Source organism: Mesoplodon densirostris, chromosome 2, assembly GCF_025265405.1.
Source record: "Mesoplodon densirostris isolate mMesDen1 chromosome 2, mMesDen1 primary haplotype, whole genome shotgun sequence".
NCBI lineage: Eukaryota > Metazoa > Chordata > Mammalia > Artiodactyla > Ziphiidae > Mesoplodon > Mesoplodon densirostris.
In genome coordinates, this window is record NC_082662.1 from 19,938,462 (window position 1) to 19,957,695 (window position 19,234).

The following is a 19,234-nucleotide window of genomic DNA, read 5'->3' on the forward strand; positions in this document are numbered from 1 at the left end:
TGGAGTGGACTGCAGGCAAGGAGCAGCTGGGCAGTGGCCCCCGCCACACACAACCTCTCCGCCTGCCTCCGTGCTGTTACCTGAATGCCTTCCCTGAGGGAAGAGGCCCTCAAGTCACAGACCCACAGACGTCAAGGCCAGGAGGGGACCTGGGAGGTGTCCTGATCCGAACCCTCATCTTGTGCTTGAATCTATTCTCTGAACTTCCGGCCAGAGCCTGCCCGGCCAGGGACAGCATCACGTTGGTTAACAAGCCCAGCAGGCTGTTCCCTCCTCGCAAGACCTGCTCTACAGCCCCTCTCCCGCAGGCTGCCGTTCGGATGCGGGAAGCAGATCCTGTCTCCACAGGCTGACTTGACTCTTCCATCAACTTCAGACCAATGAGTCCTCACCCTTTGGTCAGTTAGTTAACTTGAAAACACTTGATTTTCAGTGCAAATGACTTTTAAAAGACACTGTAGTGGATACACTCTCCTCATAGATGTACTTCCTCAACACTAGACAGCAGTCAGAGCCGACCGACTGGAACAAAGTGGCCTCGGTGTAAAACGACTGCCATGCCTGCTCACTACTGTATACATTTCTTATTTACAATTTTCATTTATGTTTTATATATATATAAGTATATATTGTATATATATGCAACATTTTATATTTTTCATGGATGCGTTTTTATCATTTCAAAAAATGTGTATTTCACATTTCTTGGATTATTTTTTTTAGCTGTTATTCAGTTATGCATTTTGTATACTCGTATGGTATTCAGTAATAAAATTCTATGTATGTATTACTTCAAATGCTACACTAGTTCCTTTTGTGAAAGTCTTCCAGAAGGAGAGGGTGAAAGTAAACAAGGCCTCTCTCCTTCTCTATCCTATAAGTGGTTTGCCTCGAACTTGAAGGGCGCTGGTAAGTGCTGGGCCCTGGTGAAGCAGAGGTGCCACCGTGGAAGGCGGCCGAGTCCTGATGCCCAGCCTGTCCTGTGTGGCCTGTCCTGTGTGGTCCCACAGGCTGAACGTTATGACGTCAGGATCACTGACTCTGGCCGTGTGACCGCGCTCTCCTGCCAGTTCTGCCCCCATGCTCTCGACCAACTCACTTTTCCTGTTGCCGGCTCCTACCGGCTCACAGACGCGATCCAGCCATCTCTCCCCGACTCTGAGGTCAGTGACGTCCTGTTGGTATGTTGGAGGGAGTGTTTACACCACAGGAATTGACAAATGCTACAAATCAAGGCCTTATTTTCCCTAGAGAACAAACGGCAAATCAGAGCTTCCTCCCTCCCTCGTCCCTTCTGGCTTACCAGCACACCACCAGCTCTAGTCCTCAGCTTCTTTGGCTGTAAAAGGGGCGGGGCTGTAAAATGGGTCATCAGGTAGCTACAATCTTTGGAGCCCCAGGGTTCACTGGTGGGTCTCAAAAGCCCCTACAATGTGGGGGAGGAGATAGCAGGCAGCCCTTGGGCATCCTCCCCAGACTCAGTTATAGCAGCTCTGCTTTCCTTTGTTTACATACTAAGATTTATCATATTAACTTTTGTCTGAACTAAACTTAAAGAAGTATGAAAACCGTGGATGTCTCCAAGGGCCTTCCGGCTCTGACAGGAGGTCTAGAGTCTTAATTCCCAAGGCCCTGTGGCCAGGACTCAGGTCAGGCAAGTGAGGCCCTAGCCTCAGGCGCAAAATTAAGAGGAGCCAAAGAGCTCAGTAATCAAGTTAATTCACAGTCCAATGCAATGCTTTTTGAAATTAAGGCCAAAAAAACATGATAAAATATCAAAACTTTGACGAGAGGGTCAGTATTACTGATGTTTCCTGTGGCCTCTGACTCCAATACAGCTTGCCTGGCACTGCTGGAGCGACCCCATGGAGCACCCAGAGCTGCTCTGCCTACTCCGGGCCTCGCTGCTACGTCACCCTGGGTGCTGCGTGAGGGTGAAATGGCAGAGCGTATGCAGAGTATCAGCACGCGGCCAGGCACGCAGAGGTGTTCCGCGTCTGTTCGTTTCCTTCCAGAGCTGCCAGAAGCAGGAAGACGATCTTCTCAACCTTGATTGCACATGGGAATCACCTAGGCAGCTTTTATCCCCACTGCCCAGACCACACCCTGCAGCAATTAAATCAGAATTTCTGGGGTTGGGGCCCAGGCCTCAGTACTTTTAAAGCCCCCCAGGTGATTACAATGTGCACTCAAGGTCGAGAACCACTGCTCTATGGCCGTCATTCCATAGGCCTTGCTGCCTTTGCAACCTGCCAGTGTCTGGCTGGACTAATGCACACGGGGAACTATGGGGACCAGTGCAAAGCCTGCTGCCGAGCTCAGGGGTGGGGCCTGCAGCTCCACATCCACCTCCACCCACGGCCTCCAGCCAAGATGCCAGGGCCCATTTCTCTACCCTCCACGTGAACAGACAACAGATGAGGCCGTCTATGGCTAGGAAGGCCATTTGGACCTCAAGCAAAGAGAGCTCTGAAAGGCTTGAGGAAATTCTGCCCTGCCCTCAGAGAAGGTCGGGGAGCAAAGGGCAGCTCCTGAGTCCGACAGCAGCCATTCCGGGGTTGTCCTTCTCCAAAGAGTGGAAAGGTGAAAGGAGTGAAGGTAAGTCCTTTCCAAACGGGGGTCACTACAAAGGCAGCTGGTGGCTGGAGGAATTGCCATCCCCTGCCCACAGGTAGCTTTGCACGGTAGACGGCGAGTGAGTGAGGGGAGAAAAGGATGGATGAGGAACGTAGGAGTGAGGGAATGAAATAATGAGGAGAAAGAAGGAGGGAGGGAGGGAAGGATAGATACGTTGACAGGCAGTTGGATGAACACATGGAGGGCCAGACGAAGAGTTCCACAATTAGGTGTATTTACTAGACCTTTGCTGCTCTAAGTGTGGCCCATGGACCAGCAGCATCGGCATCACCTGGGAGCTTGTTAGAAACACACCTAAAACTAATACAATGTTGTATTTCAATTATATCTCAATTAAAAAAAATACGTAGACTCTCGGGCCCCACCCGAGATCTTTTAATAAGATCTCCAAGTGATTTGCATGCACATTAAATTTTGGAAAATACTATCAGTACATCCTAACCCTAACTAGACACTTTGCAATCACACCAAGAATGTTAATAAAGATACCACTGCCCAGGGCTTCCCTGGTGGCGCAGTGGTTGAGAGTCTGCCTGCCGATGCAGGGGACACGGGTTCGTGCCCCGGTCCGGGAGGATCCCACATGCTGCGGAGCAGCTGGGCCAATGAGCCATGGCTACTGAGCCTGCGCGTCCGGAGCCTGTGCTCCACAACGGGAGAGGCCACAACAGTGAGAGGCCCGCGTACCGCCAAAAAAAAAAAAAAAGATACCACTGCCCAGACCCTACCTCAGATCAGAACTTTGAGGGTCGGGCCTGGGCAGTCTCTATAACAGCTCCCCAAGTGATCCTACCATACAGATGGGGCTTGAGAACCACAGGGCTGGACAGAGCTGTGAGCAGCCTATGACATCTTCAGAGAGGCTCGGTACAACCCAGACAGACCCTCTGAGCTCAGGGCCTCAGCTCCAGCTGTGTCTTCTATGGAATACCCCGATTCCGACTGGCCAAGAGCAGCCCTGCCATCCTCTTCCCAGAGTCTCTGCTTTCCTGACCCCACTTGGAGGGGTTTCTATAGAGACAGACCTCACCTGCTGGTGCTCAGCCCAGCTGCCCCAGGGAGGAGCGGCCTGTCCTGTTTTCTATGCAGTCCCGCCAGCCTCTGCCTGCAGTGATCCCAGGGCTGGCTGCTTCCAGCCCAGTGGCCTGCTAAGGTCTCCTAGGGTCAGAGGGACCTAAAAGCCAAGGCCTTCAGGTCTGGCCCTATTGTCAAGAGTCTGGGTTCAAAGAAAGGTGCAGCTTCAAGTGTCAGCCTTAAAGGGGTCTTCCAGAATTTCTAGCGCCGAAGTGGACAACTGATGGTTAGCAGAAGAGTTTCCTTTAGCCTGAACAAAAAATTTTTAATTGAAATATGGTTGTTAACATCTCCAATCAAGAAGTTTCACATTAAAAAAATTCCCAGGTTCTTTTGAAAACTCTGCAGATCTGGCAATAGGTAGCTGCCCTTTACATGGGCAGCCTTCTCAGCTCCTGGACCTCCTCTCGCCTCACCTGTTTTTCTCCCTTGCACTGCCCATCCAACCCTGGAAGTGCTTGACCTTGAACCTCCAAATTCGAATCCAACTCTTGACCTCTAGGAGAAGCTAAGGACCTGAGCGGACTCAGCACAGGGTGTCCACCTTTAGGTCCAGACCTTGGTCGCTCTTGGCGCCATGCTCCAGGCTGCCTCCCGCTCATCCCAAAGCAGCGGGGCACCTGCGGGAATCTGAGGTTCACAACAAGGCCAGCTTTTGTGAGAAATGAGAACTCTGTTTAACTGGACCGGCCGTTCCATCCTTCTCCCTCCCTCTTCCTCACCTGCCCCTCCCTGAAGGGAGAGGCAGTCAGCGACCAGTTCTGGACTAACAGTCACGGAGGAAAGTCAAAGGAGAAAGCCAAGGGCAAGGGAGGGACACGCAGAGGGGAGGGAGGCGGCACAAGAGGCTTCCACTTACAAAAGCCCAAGACAAGTGGATAGTTGGGGAAGGAGGGGACGTGTGGTTAACTCCAGTTCCTCTGGGTTCTTTGAGAATCTCATCCTCTTGCTGAGGGGGACCGACTCGGCAGGCCAGAAAGGATCCATTAAAGATCATATTGAACTTGAGCACAAGGTGGGAGGGACGGAGACCAGGCCAGGGAAGGGGAAAGGCCGGGCAAAAGTAAGAACCTGCAGGCGCCCCTCAGAACCGCTGTGCCCAGGGCTCTGGCCCCAGAGGGTCCTGCCCACATCTGCCCTTTGTGCGCGGAGCCAACAAATGGATGGGGAGGCCTCTCCTGAAAGTGGGTGATGAGCTCACATGACCACGGCGATGCTGCTATGCTCTTCCTAGGGCGAGACACGAAGGCTGAGCTGGGGGTGAGGGCCAGGCAACCCCTTCAGGTCCCTGTCACAGTGCCTGTGGGCCTTCCCGGCTCCTGGAACTCCGGGAGGAGTCTGGAGGTCAAGGCCAGAGCATGGGAGTGTGCCGGGGCTGCGGCCTTGCGCCGCCCACCCTGTGGCCCCAGAGCCCTGGCTCAACATCAGCCTTCCAGACGGGGCATCTGCCATCGGCCACCTCCTCCTGGATCCTGAGCTGCACGGGCTCTGAGGGCTGAGGGGAGGCGGGCCGAGCCAGGCTGGAGGGCACGTGGCCAAGTAACCCAGGGGGCTCTGTCTGCTCAGGAATCCACGGGGGTCCGTGGGGCGGGGGTCCACGCTCCAGGGGGCAGCTCAGGACAAGGACAAGCACGGCAGGCCAGCTGTAACACCAGGCAGGGGGCAAGGATGTCCCAAGTCATCAGCCGTCACACACGAGATGGGCGCTCTCTGAATGACCGTCCAGGGTGCCTGGGGGGACAGCTGGTGGCCGGGGGGTTCTCCTTGAGCTCGGATGAGGTGACTACAACACTGGGATCCATTTCTTGTCCACATTGTAGAGAAAGGACTGCTTTCCAGGGAATTCCGGCTTGTATGTGGCTGTGAGAGGAGAGAGAGACAGTGTTGAGAGAGAAAAGGCCAATTCTCAAGGTCCTGGCACTCGGCGTCGGAGCGGGTGAGGCCGGCGGGACCCCTGCACCTGACATGTGGGGAGACAGGGAGGGAGGGACTGGCCCTAGGTCATCCGGCTCTGAACTGGCCCAGGCGGGACTCGAACTCCAGCTCCCCACCTTCTTCAACTCACTACCTTTTTTAACAGAAGAAAATTTACGGAAGAGTTTTGTAGGAAATTTGAAAAGAAATGAATAGAGCAATACTCTTATAGAAGCAAGGTGTCAGCTTAATGCGGTTTTGCTTTGATTTAGTTCAGAAATTTCGGGAAAACTGAAAGCTATCACAATAGCAGCCAGGACCACGCAGGGCTTGGGAACCACAACCTGGGGTGGCTGGAAACTCTCGTGTCGATGCTGATGTGTTCACGAGGGCCACGCACGGCCTCCGGTACACCCTCAGGAAGCTGCTGAGGGATCCAGGTAGATCTGCGCCCACTGGAAGCCAAGAAGGCAGATGTTTGCATGTACTTACTCTGGGAGGCCCTCAGGGAAGCCCACCTTGGCCTAGGTGATCACAGCAGCAGGCCCTGGTCTGCACCTGCATTCCAGGTGACCGCATGGAGAAGATGCTGGGAGAAAGCTCCTAGGGGACTGGGCCAAACAGGGTCAGACAAGGATCCAGCTGGTCTCCGGGGTCCTGGCACCACCACTCCATGGGGCATTCATACATTTGCGGGACCAAGCTGAGTTCTGCCTGGACTGACCAGATGACCCGTAGGTCAAACCTCTGCCATCTTATTGGCTTATCACTACGTTTCCAAGGACAGAGCCGTGAAAATTATATTCTCCCTGTCCCGCCTACCTTACGTTTTGCTCACCTGTGTGTGTGGAGGGAAGGGGACGCCTCGGGGGGGCAGCACTGAGCCTCAGTCACCTTTGCCTCCGCAGGGTGGGAGCATCAGCGATGCTCATTGAGAGCCTGACTTCCACGGGCCTGGCGGCCGCCTCAGCTCTCACCTTCCCCCTCCCACGCCACTAGCCCATCAGCACACATGTCATCCCCCAATGCCATAAACTCTGGCCAGTGTCGGGGGTGGTAAATAGCTAGGGGCTCCAAGTAGGCAGGGGAGTGCAGGGACCACCCACGGGAAAAAGTCCCTCAGACCATCAGCTCTCAGGCAGATCCTGGGGGTAACTCTATGGCTTGAAAGGGCTGCTCGGGTGGAGCCCTGTTTTATTTTGTGACAGACAAGGCGTTGAGGGGAGAGAGTCTGGGCCTCTGCCTTCCACTCACCCTCCGCAGGGCTATGACACCTTGCTCTCCGGGCCTTTCCCATCTGGGAGGTGACCCCACCAGACTAGACCCGCGATTTAAACATTCTTAAGGACATGAACTTTTTAAACAAAAGCTATGGCTCTTTTCCCCAGAAAATAATATCAGCGTGCTCCAAATCTGCAGACAATTTCAGGGTCATAGACCCCCTGGAGCCCAGCTTTGTGTCTCTTGAAACATTCAGAGTCCTCAGTTATAAATCCCTGACCTGGATCATCTCTAAGAGCCCTTTCACCTTAAAAAAGTAAATAAAAAATAAAACAAAAACCCACCTTTCATACTCTGAAAGTGTAAGCTGAAAAGTCTTCTAGATCCACTCTAACCCCTGTAAACTGTTTGGCAAACAGCCTATAAATCAGTGGTATTTGATGGCCCAAGAATGACAAACAATTCCAGGTTTGGTTTTTACAATCACTGAAAGCAATCCTCTGACCTGGGCCGGGCGGGTCGGGCAGGCCTGGCTGGGACGGCGCCACTGTCCACCGGCTGGTGTTGGACACGAAGGATGCACTGGAGATGAGGTGCCTGGGGGGCCCCGTGTAGTCCACGATCTCATACTGCCCAGGGCCTGGAAGAGGCGGCTTCGGGGGAAGAGGCAAAGGCCGGGCAGAGAAATTTAGGATGGGGTTTCTCCTTCAGAAAAGACAAAAATGGGAAGATGTCACTAAATCAGTCTATTGGAGAAATGGCAGTTTTTTGACATAGCCAGGACCTGCCCAGTGCCCAGCCATTTGCAAGAGGACTGGATGAGGCACTGGGAGACTTCTTCCTTCTTCCGGCTCCACTGCTAGTGATCTGGGGACCCTGGACCCCAGTCTTCTCGCCTGCACAAGGGCAGTCATAACGGTACCTACCCTGTAGGCTTGTTTTCAGGGTTAAAGGAGAGGACACACCTAAAACACGGTAGTCAGGACAGGACCCAGCACAAAGTGAGAGCTCAGTACATTTGTCGTTGTGGATGACGGATGTCGTTGAGCTAATCAGGAATGGCAGAAGGCATCGATGCCATGTCCCAATACTGATCGCTTGGTAGTGCCTGGCTGGAGCTCCATGTAAAGAACTGAGGCCTCGTTTGGACTCTATGGGAAGAGCATTGGTGAGCCACTTGTGATGTCTGCCATGGCCAGGAAATGGGAAGAGGCATCCCAAATTCCAAGGATTTGCTATCCCAAGACTAGTAGATCTTTAGAGGCCATTCTAGCACTGACATCTCAGAAACTTATTAACATCTTTTTGGCAAGGCAGGATGTAGGAGTGGAAAAATACTGGGTTGGAAATCAAGAGACCTCTGAATAACGATCACCACTTAGATTGCAGTTGTTTTCAGGTCTATCTTCCCCCCTTCAGGAAAGGGAGTCTTTTAAGCCTGTTATTGAGAGAATAAATGAAAGAGAGAACCTGTATTTGAGCCCTCACTCTGTTACTAATTCACTCTGGGACTCAGTCTCCCCATCTGTAAAATGAGGGGGTTGGACATGACGACCTCTGAGGTCCCTTCCAGCTGTGACCTCCCATCTGGCCTTGATTCAGAGAGGTCTGCTGGGTTGTCCAGGAATCCTGGGATTGTTAACAGGAAATGTCCTACCCTCCTGGCCATGCAATAGAAGGGCTGCCCACTTCTGCCTCACATCTCAAGCTTCTTCTAAGGTCTCTCACCAAAATGAAAGAGAGATCTCTCAGAGCCTTGAATGGCCCCAGGAGACTCACCACAGCTCAAAGCCAACCCATCCAAACAGAGGAGGGAACTGGGATGCCCAGCCACTGGAACTCTGCTGCCCTTTGGCCAACACCTTCTGAAGCAGAGGCATTCTTAGACTCGGAGAGCTAGAGGAGACCTAGAGATGTCTTATCCAACATCCTTATTTTGCTTAAGAAGTTGGTGCCCAGAGAGAGAAAGTGAGTCACCCAATGTCACAGAGCAGGTTCGTGGTAATGCCAGCACTGGAACTCAAGTCTTGGTGACTAGCAAGATGGGGAGGGCATTGTGGTAGAGGAGAATTTTCAAGTTTTAGAGTCACACAGACCTGAGTCTGAATACCAGGCAGCCAAGTCCCTGGACCTCTCTGTTCCTGGCAACAAGGAGCAGTAACACTCACTCCTTATATGAGGGTTGATGACTGGAGAAAAGCTATGCAAGGTGCCTAGCAGAGCGTCCGAACACAGTAAGTGCTCAGTAAAAGCTGTTGTGTTATTAGTACGATCCCTTGCAGCACCACCATCCGCTGCCTGGATGGGCAACGGAGGCTCAGAAAAGTGAGGTTAGGGGGCCTCTCACCAGAGTTACCTTGGGGCAGGGTGGACAATCCCACTGCCAGTGGAGGCTGCTGGCAGCCATCGTAAACCTGCTAGAGGCTCACATCTTGGGATGGAGGAACAGCTGGCTTGGATGTATATATTTAGGATAAAGGTGCCCACAGGAAAAGGGGGGAAAACGTTGCCTCCTTTCTTTCCCTCTAGTCTGCGTGGAAGAACTGGTTACAGGGTGTGATCCACCACTCTCCCCTCACAAATAAAAGCTGGCGTCTCCTTGCTCCGGCTGCATCACCCTTTCAGAGCACCCTCAGAAATCTGATCATTGAGAGACAGGCTTGATTGCTGGAAGTTAGAGGTGGAATGAGCCAATCACTGCATGAGGTTACTCCATGGGTCCGGGTCGCCCTGAGTCTTTGAGGAAACTGTGAGATGTCTGCTCTCCTGACCAGGGACAGCCTGCAGGGAGCTGCGCGGGGTGGGGGTGGGGGTGGGGGTGGGGGGGTCAGCGTCTCACCAGATTCTTGCTGAGAGTGAGTGAGACAGGTCCCTCACCCTCCCCTCCATCCACATGCCCAGGAGAGGCTTTGCCCCACCAACTCAGCTCCCTGGATCTTCGGACAGTGTCAGCCCCGTGTGCAGCTCTGTGCCAAACAGTCTGGGGGTCCAGACTGTTCTGTGCTAAGACACAGACCCTGAATGCCCCGGAGGGCTTGACAATCCACTGCCAGTGACAATCATGACCAGTGACAACTTATAGGCTTTGCACTCAGGCAGACTTGAGTTTGAATCTCTGCTTCCCCATCCACCAGCTGTGCATCCTTAGAAAAGTCTCTTAATCTCCTTAAGCCTCAGTTTCTTTATCTGTAAAACAGTGGATAATAATACCTGCCTCCCAGGGTCGTTAAGAAGATTAACAAGTGCTTTACTGGTACCATTTTTTTTTAACATGAAATATTAGAATAGAGGTGAGAGAGACTAATTCCAACTGGGTGAATCCAGAAATCTACCCTAGAAGAGGTAACATTTGCTCTGAAAGGTAAGCAGGAATTCTTTGGGTAGAAAAGGTGGAGATGGGGGCATTTCCCACAGAGGAAACAGCAGGGGCAAAAGCCTGGAAGAGGGACAAGCCGTGCTCTGTGGGGCCGGGATTGGGCCACAAGGAGCCAGAGGCTAAGCCCCTGGACCACCTTCAAGCCTCCTTCCACCCGTGAATTCTGGGTTGTTCGCTTGGGTTTCCGACCAACCCCCGTTACAGGCCCTGAGGAGGAGCTAAAGGAAAACTCCTACCAGTGGCCTCTCAATGCAGCCTAACTCCCAGGTCACCTCCCAGAAACACCCAGCACAGGGACTTCCCTGGTGGTACAGTAGTTAGGACTCCACGCTTTCACTGCTGTGGGCCCGGGTTCGAACCCTGGTTGGGGAACTAAGATCCCGCAAGCTACCCTGTGCGGCCAAAGGAAAAAAAAAGAAATGACCAGAAATACCCAGCACAGCGTTGTCCAACGACTCCGTGCCTTTGCCGTGCTGTTCCTTCTGCCAGGAGCACCTCCTTTCCCTGCCAACTCTGATTCCCTCTTTGCTTCTCACCTCCTCCAGGGAGACTCCCCCCGGCCACATCCTCCCCCTCCCCCGCCTCCCTTCCTGGGCTCCATAGAGGAGGACCACAGGTTTTGGAGTCAGATGGACCTGGATTCCACCCTCCGCTCTACCACCGGGGAGAGTCTGCATCCCCTGTAAACTCTATGTAACAATCCTGACCTGTGGGAGAGTTGGAAGATGAAGCTGTAGAAAGTCTGTGAAAACTCTGAGTGGCTGGAAGCTGGCCTCTCAATACATTGTAGCCATTCTTCTCTTCTCTGCACAAGACACATTACTTTTCTATGCTTTTTACTTGCCTAGCTCTTTAATGCAGGGGATGGTGTCTTATGCATCACTGAGGCCCTAGTCCCTATTCCCGAGGACATTTGCCTAACTGCAGAGAGAAGCAGAGGGGTTGAAGCAAGTAGGGGAGCCCAGGCATCTGAACCCCACCTGACAGTTTTATCATCACCCAGGGCTGGTCCTTCCATGTCATCATGGGGCTGGGCAAATCACTGAGGTCAGACCGAATCAAACCCTGGGCAGCCACAGTGCATTGTAACCAGGGCTTTTATGAGCCTCATCGCCCAGTTTTAAAAGCCAACCTGGTCCTGCCCCGTGGAAAAAAACATCTGTCAAAGGCTCTGAGTTGGCCACAACTGGATTAAGTTGTGTTTGCAGCTTCCAGTGTGAGCTGTTTGCAAATCACCAAAGAATAATGAATGTCTCAGAGAACTCAGCAGGTCACTTGGGGAGGGCATCCGAGACCCTCGGGACACTCCCAGGCACAGATTCACTCTGCCTCAGGGATTCCCAGGGTCGGGAGGGATAAAGGGGCAATTTTTTCTCATCATTAAAGGGCAGCCGATTGCCTCTGGGGTGGAATGCGGTATCTGTTTAACAGGGAGTGGGTGACAGATTACAGCTGCTTGGGAAGAAGCATCCCATAGCTAATTGAAAATCCCAGGGGAACTTTAGGTGGGTCCAATGTAATTACCCAAATTGGAGTGGGGCCGATGGGGCTTGATTCTTCGGCTCTGGCTGTGACAGGACAGCGTGTCTGAGCAAAACCAGTGGTTTGAAAACTCCAGGAAGCAGATCAAGGGTTAGAAAGATGTCAGTGGGTGTTTCACCTCCCAGCTGGCGTGAGTTGGAAGGCAGCACCTAGGAGGAAGTATTCTGATCTCCAAAAGCCCTTCCCCTGACTCACCCTGATCCATTGAGTCATCACTGTGACGGATGCTGAAGACCTACAGAAGTGAAAACCTGGCTGATAGCCTCCTCCAGAGACCCCCGGAAGCTGGTAAATCCTCTTAGCTTTTGAGTCAGCAACGTGGCCATAACAAAGAGACACTCTGTGATGTGTTCTTCAGCTGAGGAACCCAGAAATGGCCACGCCAATGACCCTACAGCCCCTCACAGCATCTGTGCTGCAGGGCCACTCAAGAAACATCAGGCGAGTGCAGAAGGCTCGCTCACACGTTTCCATGAAAGCACAAATCACGCACGTCAAAAGCTCACAATTTGCCAGACCTGGTGAGTTATGTGGGTCATCTTTTTTTATCCTTGCAAGCCTGTTGTAAAGTGTGCTTGCCCCAACTCACAGAGGATGAATTTGAATTCCCAGGGAGTTAAGTGTCCCGCCCCCCCCCACCCCTACCCCCAGCCTCCCAGGGCTGGTGAGAGGGGAAGGCGGGAATTTCAGCGGCCCGACTCCCTGCCTGTGCTTACGCCCTCGGTACCACGGCCTCTGCAGCCGGTTCCCAGCTCAGGAGGCCAGCAGGGGTCGGTAACATGGTACCAGTGACCCCAGCGAGAATTAACGTCTCCCCCGTCCTCCTGCATCCTGAAGAAAGCAGCGCCGAAATATCATCTTTGCAAACTGGAACACCACCCAGGAATGGGGAGCCACACACTTCCAAGCAAGAGAAACAAGGGCAGGCCTCACATCCTGTCACATGCGTGTGACACCTGGGCAGCCCGTGCTTCCACAAGAGAAACACTGTGATGATTCTCAGATTCTCCACCACTGCCCCATGCAGCCCCCGGAGATCTGAGTATGATTAGGCTTGATGTAGACAAAGTCTCAACATATCAATGGGGAGGAAACAACGCAGACCTTCTCCGGGGCCTGACAACCCCAGGATGGGCCCTCAGGTGCTCTTGCCCCTCTCTTCCCTCCAGGGTCACAGGAAAGGAAACAGAATGTGAATTTGAGAGACTGGAGTTTGGATACTCCTTCAATACCGTCATATTCAGCTGTATCTCTTCTTTATATTATATCCCTTTCTCCACTGTCCCACATAAACAGATGGATGCTACTTTGGAATAACCAACAGCACACTTTAGTTTTATCTCTTTGCTTTTAAATGAAATTACAGATTCTCAACTTCATCCTTTCCATGTCAGTTCAACAATATATACTGGACTTCCTCTGTGGGTCCTGCCTGGCCCCATGTTCACTGCCTCCGTATGCTCTCCGAAGTGACATGGTGAGCAAAGCTGGGGTCACAGAGTGTGAGAAATGGAAAGATTTCCCCTCTTTTCATACATGGAGAAACAAAGGCCCAGGGAGGCACTGAGAGCAGCCCCAGACCACAGAGCCTGCCATGGAGGCTGGGGCACTGTCCACTCAGCAGGGTGAACCCACGTTTAAGAGACACTGGGTTTGACAGGTCTCTTTACTGCGGGCCTTCTCAGAGCCTTTAATAAGCTCATGTATACTGTGATGCACCCAGGGGCAGAGGGATTGTATGCAGTGCTTCCTAGGTTTATTAACCGAGGATCCACCATTCACAAAGCATCACAGAGAGCCAGTGCCCCCCAGATACCCCCAGACACACCAGCACTACTGCACTGCTCCCATCAGAAAGCTGGCGCCCATGGGGGGGTAGTGTGGTCATGCAACCTTGGGGCCCACACGATCCGGCGTTTTGTGGCACGTTCCTCTGCCTTGCTCTGGAGTTGTTGCCAGGTGAGCCTGAAGGTATGGATGGTGCTCTGTCCATGTGAGCTCCCTCATAGCCCTCAGCACAGCACCAGAAACCTCCAGGGCCTGCTGACTGACAGATGCCAATGCCCTAAAATGAGGCTACTTCAAACCACTCGTCCAAACTTGGATGCATGCCAAATGACACCGCTCTGGGGAAGGCGGTTAAACACCGAGTGCCCCTCACCCTCCTCTCATCGTTTCCCTGAAGAAGCTTCCAGAGTCAGGGTGGGGGCCTGAGCCTCCATGCCGCGAAACAGCTGCATCCTCTATCGTCTCATATCCTCTCTAGGATATAGAATAATAGCTGCTGTAATAAGAAGAGTGAGAGCTATTTTCAAGCACTTTCTCATCTAACCCCCATGAGATAAGGTTCTTATCTCCACTTAATACATGGAAACACGGAGGCTCAGGGAGGAGAAGTCTCTGCTAGAGACAGAGCTGTGATTCTCACTCAGGTCTGCTAACCTCAAAGCCCGTCCTCTCTCCCACTCCATCTGGGGGCAGCATAGGGAAAGGTTGTGTGTAGTGGTGCCCAAGCCAACCCAGAGGCAGGAAGTCCCTGACGTTTGGAGAGAGCCTTTTCCTGGAGACTTTCCCGCCCCGGTCCCGAGTCCTGCAGCCTATGAAGGGTCAACCTGCAGAACCCCAGATCCGAAGGGCAGAAGGGACTCAGCTCGTGGACTCCATCCGAGGTCTGAATCCCTTCCGCAGGTCCTGGGTTGGACTCAGCAGGCTCATGTCTTGCTCCTCTCCCTTCTCTCCCTTACCCCTGACCCCTTGCCCTGGGCTCATGGTCCGAGTAGACCCAGTGTTGCCAGCCTCCCCGGGCCACCCAGCCTTCTGACCCCCTGTGGCTATGTGCCCAGCCAGCTGCCTGACCTCTTTGGAGGCTCCCAGGTGGCTATACCCTTAGTCCCAGCCCTGCTGGTCAGCCCTCCCAACAGCCAATCCTGTTGAGAGTGACAGGATGGCTGACCTTAATGGCACTTAGTTCTAGAAGTTCTAGACCCATTTGAGGAATATTAAGCCTTGTGAATTTTTGAGCCTCTGAGGTGAAGGTAACATTAAATGTACAGGAGATTAAAAACAGTAACACAAATCCCTGTCTTTTAAATTTTGTGTTATTGACTCACTCTTTGTACCTACTATATCAAATATATTTTTTAAATCAGAAAGCAACTTTCGGATAAATTATCCCCACTTTACAATCGAGGGCATGCAGGCTCAGAGGCGTTAGCACTGTGCTGATGGTCACACAGCATGAAGATAGCAGAGCTGACGTTCAAATCTAGCAGGTCTGACCAACTCCAAAGTCTAGGCTTTTAACCTATCAGTACAAAGCTATGAGGGTTTCACCACTTTCGTATATCCTGCCACCCCAGTGGAGATTTTATATTATAAAAGTAGAATAATATCAGCACCAGGAGAGTACAGCATCATGGGGAATGTTGGAAGATCCAAACAGTCCTGAGCCTGAGTCCCAGGTGCATCTCAAGTTAGCCGTGTGGACTTACGCAAGTCTTTCAGCCTCGTTGAGGCCTGGCTTCCTCCTCTATGAAGTAAGAATAATCATTCCTACAACAGAGTTGTTATGAATGATCATTGAAGAAGATGTTAAGTTCCTGGCATACAGTAGTTACTCAGTAAATACTACGTATTCAGCAAGTATTTCTTGAGCACCTGCTATGTGTCAACAAGGGCCCCAGGAGAGCAACTCGGCCTGTGTCTGCCAAGCTGTGACACCCCTTCTTTTTCTCCCCAGGTTCGGGTCCTTCCTCAGAATACCTTTCAGAAGAAAGATCAGGATGATCAGTACTCACGGGATAAGAGTCTTTTTTTGAACTTCAGTGTGACCTTTTGGGTTGTAATAACCGGGTCCTGGGCCTGTCGACGTCAGTTTTAATCCACGGCCAGTTTTTGATTTAAAACAAGACATTAATATCTTTGGTGACTGCTTCACAAGGGATTCGTTGACATTATAATGCCCTGAGCAGAAATAAATTTTAAAACAGAATAAAGAACTCCTCTCAAATAAATAAAAAGCAATAAGAATACATTTAATGACTATAAGGCAGTATCACTCCAGGATGGTCAAGTAGAAGGGGCCTGGAATAATTGAAAATAACGCTCACCATTTAGAGAACATGTGTCCGTGCATCACATATGTGGCTCATTTAATCCTCATGGCAGCCCTGCAAGGTGGGTATTAGCACCTCCATTCTAAACATGAGGAAATAGACTCAGAGATATTCAGTAATTTGCCAAAGGACATTCATCTAACCAGGGCCTAAGCCCAGCTTCCTCCTCCATAAACTAAGGATAATAATTCTTCCAACAACTGGGAGGCTATGGTAGAAAAAGAACATTTTAGGTTCCTGGCACACGGTAGCTGGTCAGTAACTATTATGCAATCAACAAATATTTACTGAGCACCTACTATGTGGACCCAGACCCACCTTTCTCCAAGGTCCATGCTTTCCCACCATGCCTTGTCTCAAGAAACTGTCAGAATAAAAGTAATTTGGCTGTGCACAAAGCTTTAAGGAAGAAGAGAATGATCTGAGCCGGGGTAAAGAGGGAGCAGTCTCACCCTAAATAGCAAGTAACCCTGTAAATGGGGGCAGGCATTTTGGGGTGCAAAGCGGCAGTGCTAGGCAAAGGCCTTCAAGATGCTGCACACTTTGGCCCTGGCTTCCTATTACTTGGAAATTAAGGAAATTATTCAACATAATGAAAAAGCTCTAAGCCTAAAGATGTACACAACAGCAGTAGCTACAGTGTGAGAAACAATGAATAGCCCAAAGGTCCAAGTACAAGGGCACAGTTATGGGAAAACAGCCTAATCTGGTGGAATATCTGCCCTGAGGGTGGTAAATGCAAAGGCCATGAAGCCTATGGCAATGTTCTCAAAAATAAAGGTGAGCGAGAAAAGTAAAATAAAGCCTAACAGTCTATACTATATATACTATGACATCAATGTGCAAATGGATACATGTGAATAAAAATAGGTGGGAACCCAAAAAAGTGGGAAAAACTATATTAATGGTGGCATTGTGGGTGGGAAAAATATTTCAGATTTTCTAACCACTGTAAAGTTAATTAAAAAAAAATAAAATCGACTTTTTCATTGCAAAAGCACTGAAAACAACAATATGGGACATATTAGCAAGATTTTATTTAAATGGTAATACTCATTGATGGCAAAGGTGAGGGAAAGCATATTTCTCATAGAAGCAGGAGGATAAATTATCTCTGTGCTGAAGGGCAACTTGGTCACAAATATCAAAAACCTTAAATATTTTACATACCTTTCGACTTAGCAATTTCACGTTAGGCAATTTATGTAAGGAAATAATCTTGATTGTACACAAGTTGTGAGCTATAAGGATGTTTGCTCCCACTCTATTTATATGAGTGATCCATTTAAAACAACCTAAATGCCAGCAAGAGGGCATTTGTTCCTTACCTGATGTTACCACCAGATAATGGAATACTATGCATCCATTAACAAAAGATGTTCTAGGAGGATTTTTAATAACATGAAAAGATGGTCCCAATATATGCTTAAGTTAAAAAAAAAAAAAACAGATGTCCAGTTAGCAGCATTTTTAATACTGGTATCTATCTCTCAAATTATCTTTCTGGGTTTTTTGCATATATTTATTTTTTATTTTTATTCCCCCTACCAAAAAAAATAGTTTAAAGCAATGCTTGATTATAAAATGTTAAAAAGCAGAAGCAAGGGGGAAAGGCATTCATGCTCTCATGGCCCAGAATAAACCAGGGTTGAACTCTCTGCTGTATTTACCCTGGTCTTTCCATCATGCACTGGACACTGTCTCATGGTGTTGGGCCCACAGCGCGGATTCAATTGTGTCACCCACGTTTTTCAAGTGACACTTTACCATAGTTGTTTCCCCAGGACCTAATAACTTTTTGTTTTTAAGGAGAAATAGAGAGGAGGATGTTGGGGAAGTGATTGGCCTTGTGTTTGATGCAGCCAGACTTTAGAAAATCCAGCCAGCCAATGTGTAAAGGTGAGCATTTTGCTCAGAACTGAAGGCAGATCAGACCCGGCCCTCAGCCCCTGAGCCTGGGCACTCTGAGTGGGCGGAACCCAGCAAGGATGCCAATCATGGCTCCACATCTGGTTTCTTCCCACAAGGGGGAGAAGCAGAAACCACAGCATTTTTCTGAGAGGTCAAAGCAGATTGTTTCTCTCAGAGAAGCAGATTCCCCAGGCTGTGGCCCCTGGCAAATTTGGGGGATGTGGGGAGAGTCCTGAAGGCACCAGGCATCGAGCTGGATGTAGGGGGGGCCTGGATTCAAATCCAGCAGTGGGACCCTGGACTGGTCACCTGTTTTCTATATATCATTTTTGCTTGTAAAGTGGGGATATAATAATATTAATAATAACCCACACTCTCTGAGCACGTATGTGCCAGGCAACCCTCCATTGGGTTTTGGAAGCTCCTGGCACACAGTAGGAGCTTAAAAGATGCTGGTGCCCACCTCTCCCCTTCCTTCTGTGTTACAAGGGGCCCCTCGGGACCCTCCCAGAGGGAGGAGCTGCCCACTTCCCAGGGCTCTCTGGTGGAACCTCTGGCCAAACCCCAGGGATGCTGGCTTTGTTCTCCTGTATAAACAAACAAGGTGGGGTTTTGCCCGTGGTGATGCAAGGCAGGGAGCTTTAGCCAGGCTTAGCCTCCTAATTAGGGCTGGTTTTGTTATTCAGCCTCAGACTGATCTTCTCAACATTAATCTGGATTTGCTGAAATCTGACATGCGCTGAGATTTTGTCCACACCCCCATCCAAGAAGCATGATTGCAGAGGTAAACCCTCCCAGCTCCTCCTCTGGGCTCTGGGGCCCAGAGCTCCCTCGGGGGTCTTCTGGACCTGTTTGGGAAGGTCTAGTCTAACCAGTGCTCCTGGAGTATGGACTGCTATGTCACCAGACCCTTCTGGAAATTTTTCACTAAGGCTGGTGTGGGGAGGAGGTCTGAGGGCACAGAACAGGTGCAATGCCTTTCCCCAGCCCAGCAGGGAAAACATCTGCAGGTGAGCCCTTGTGTGTTCCTGAATCCTGGAGGCTTCAGAAGTCACACTGGGATGACGGGGTTAAGAGGTTCCTCGGTCAGACACTTCTGGGCTTAGGCCTGCCATTTATTAGCTGTGTGATGCTGAGTAAGTTGCTTCAACTCTCTGGACCTCCATTTCCTCACCTGAAACACAGGACTAAGAGTGTGGCCCTATGAGGACAGATGTGTGAAGACCGCGTGGAAAAACTTAGCACTTGAGCAGGCGCTCAGTGAACAGAGCTATTTCCCATCATTTGATGATAGATGATGAAGCCGCTGTGTAGGCATGGGAGGAAAGGAATATTGCAGCCGAGTGTCCAAGGATCAGAACGTATTGTGTGCCCCGCCTCCCCCCAGCGCCTGGGATGGCACCTGGGGTATGCGCATGGGCACACTTCTGGCTTGAGAAGTCTC

At 50.8% G+C, this 19,234-nt stretch overlaps 1 protein-coding gene across 1 annotated transcript in view; it reads right to left on the reverse strand.

Moving 5' to 3' along the window:
* Positions 1–5,494: 5,494 nt before the first annotated feature.
* Positions 5,495–19,234, reverse strand: part of STPG1 (sperm tail PG-rich repeat containing 1) — a 49,987-nt gene continuing 36,247 nt past the window's right edge. The window contains exons 7-9 of the mRNA XM_060080929.1: positions 15,562–15,727; positions 7,352–7,551; positions 5,495–5,571 (exon numbers count right to left, since the gene is read on the reverse strand). Of these exons, the coding sequence (XP_059936912.1) occupies positions 5,495–5,571; positions 7,352–7,551; positions 15,562–15,727 (443 nt within the window). The remainder of the gene's footprint in view (positions 5,572–7,351; positions 7,552–15,561; positions 15,728–19,234) is intronic.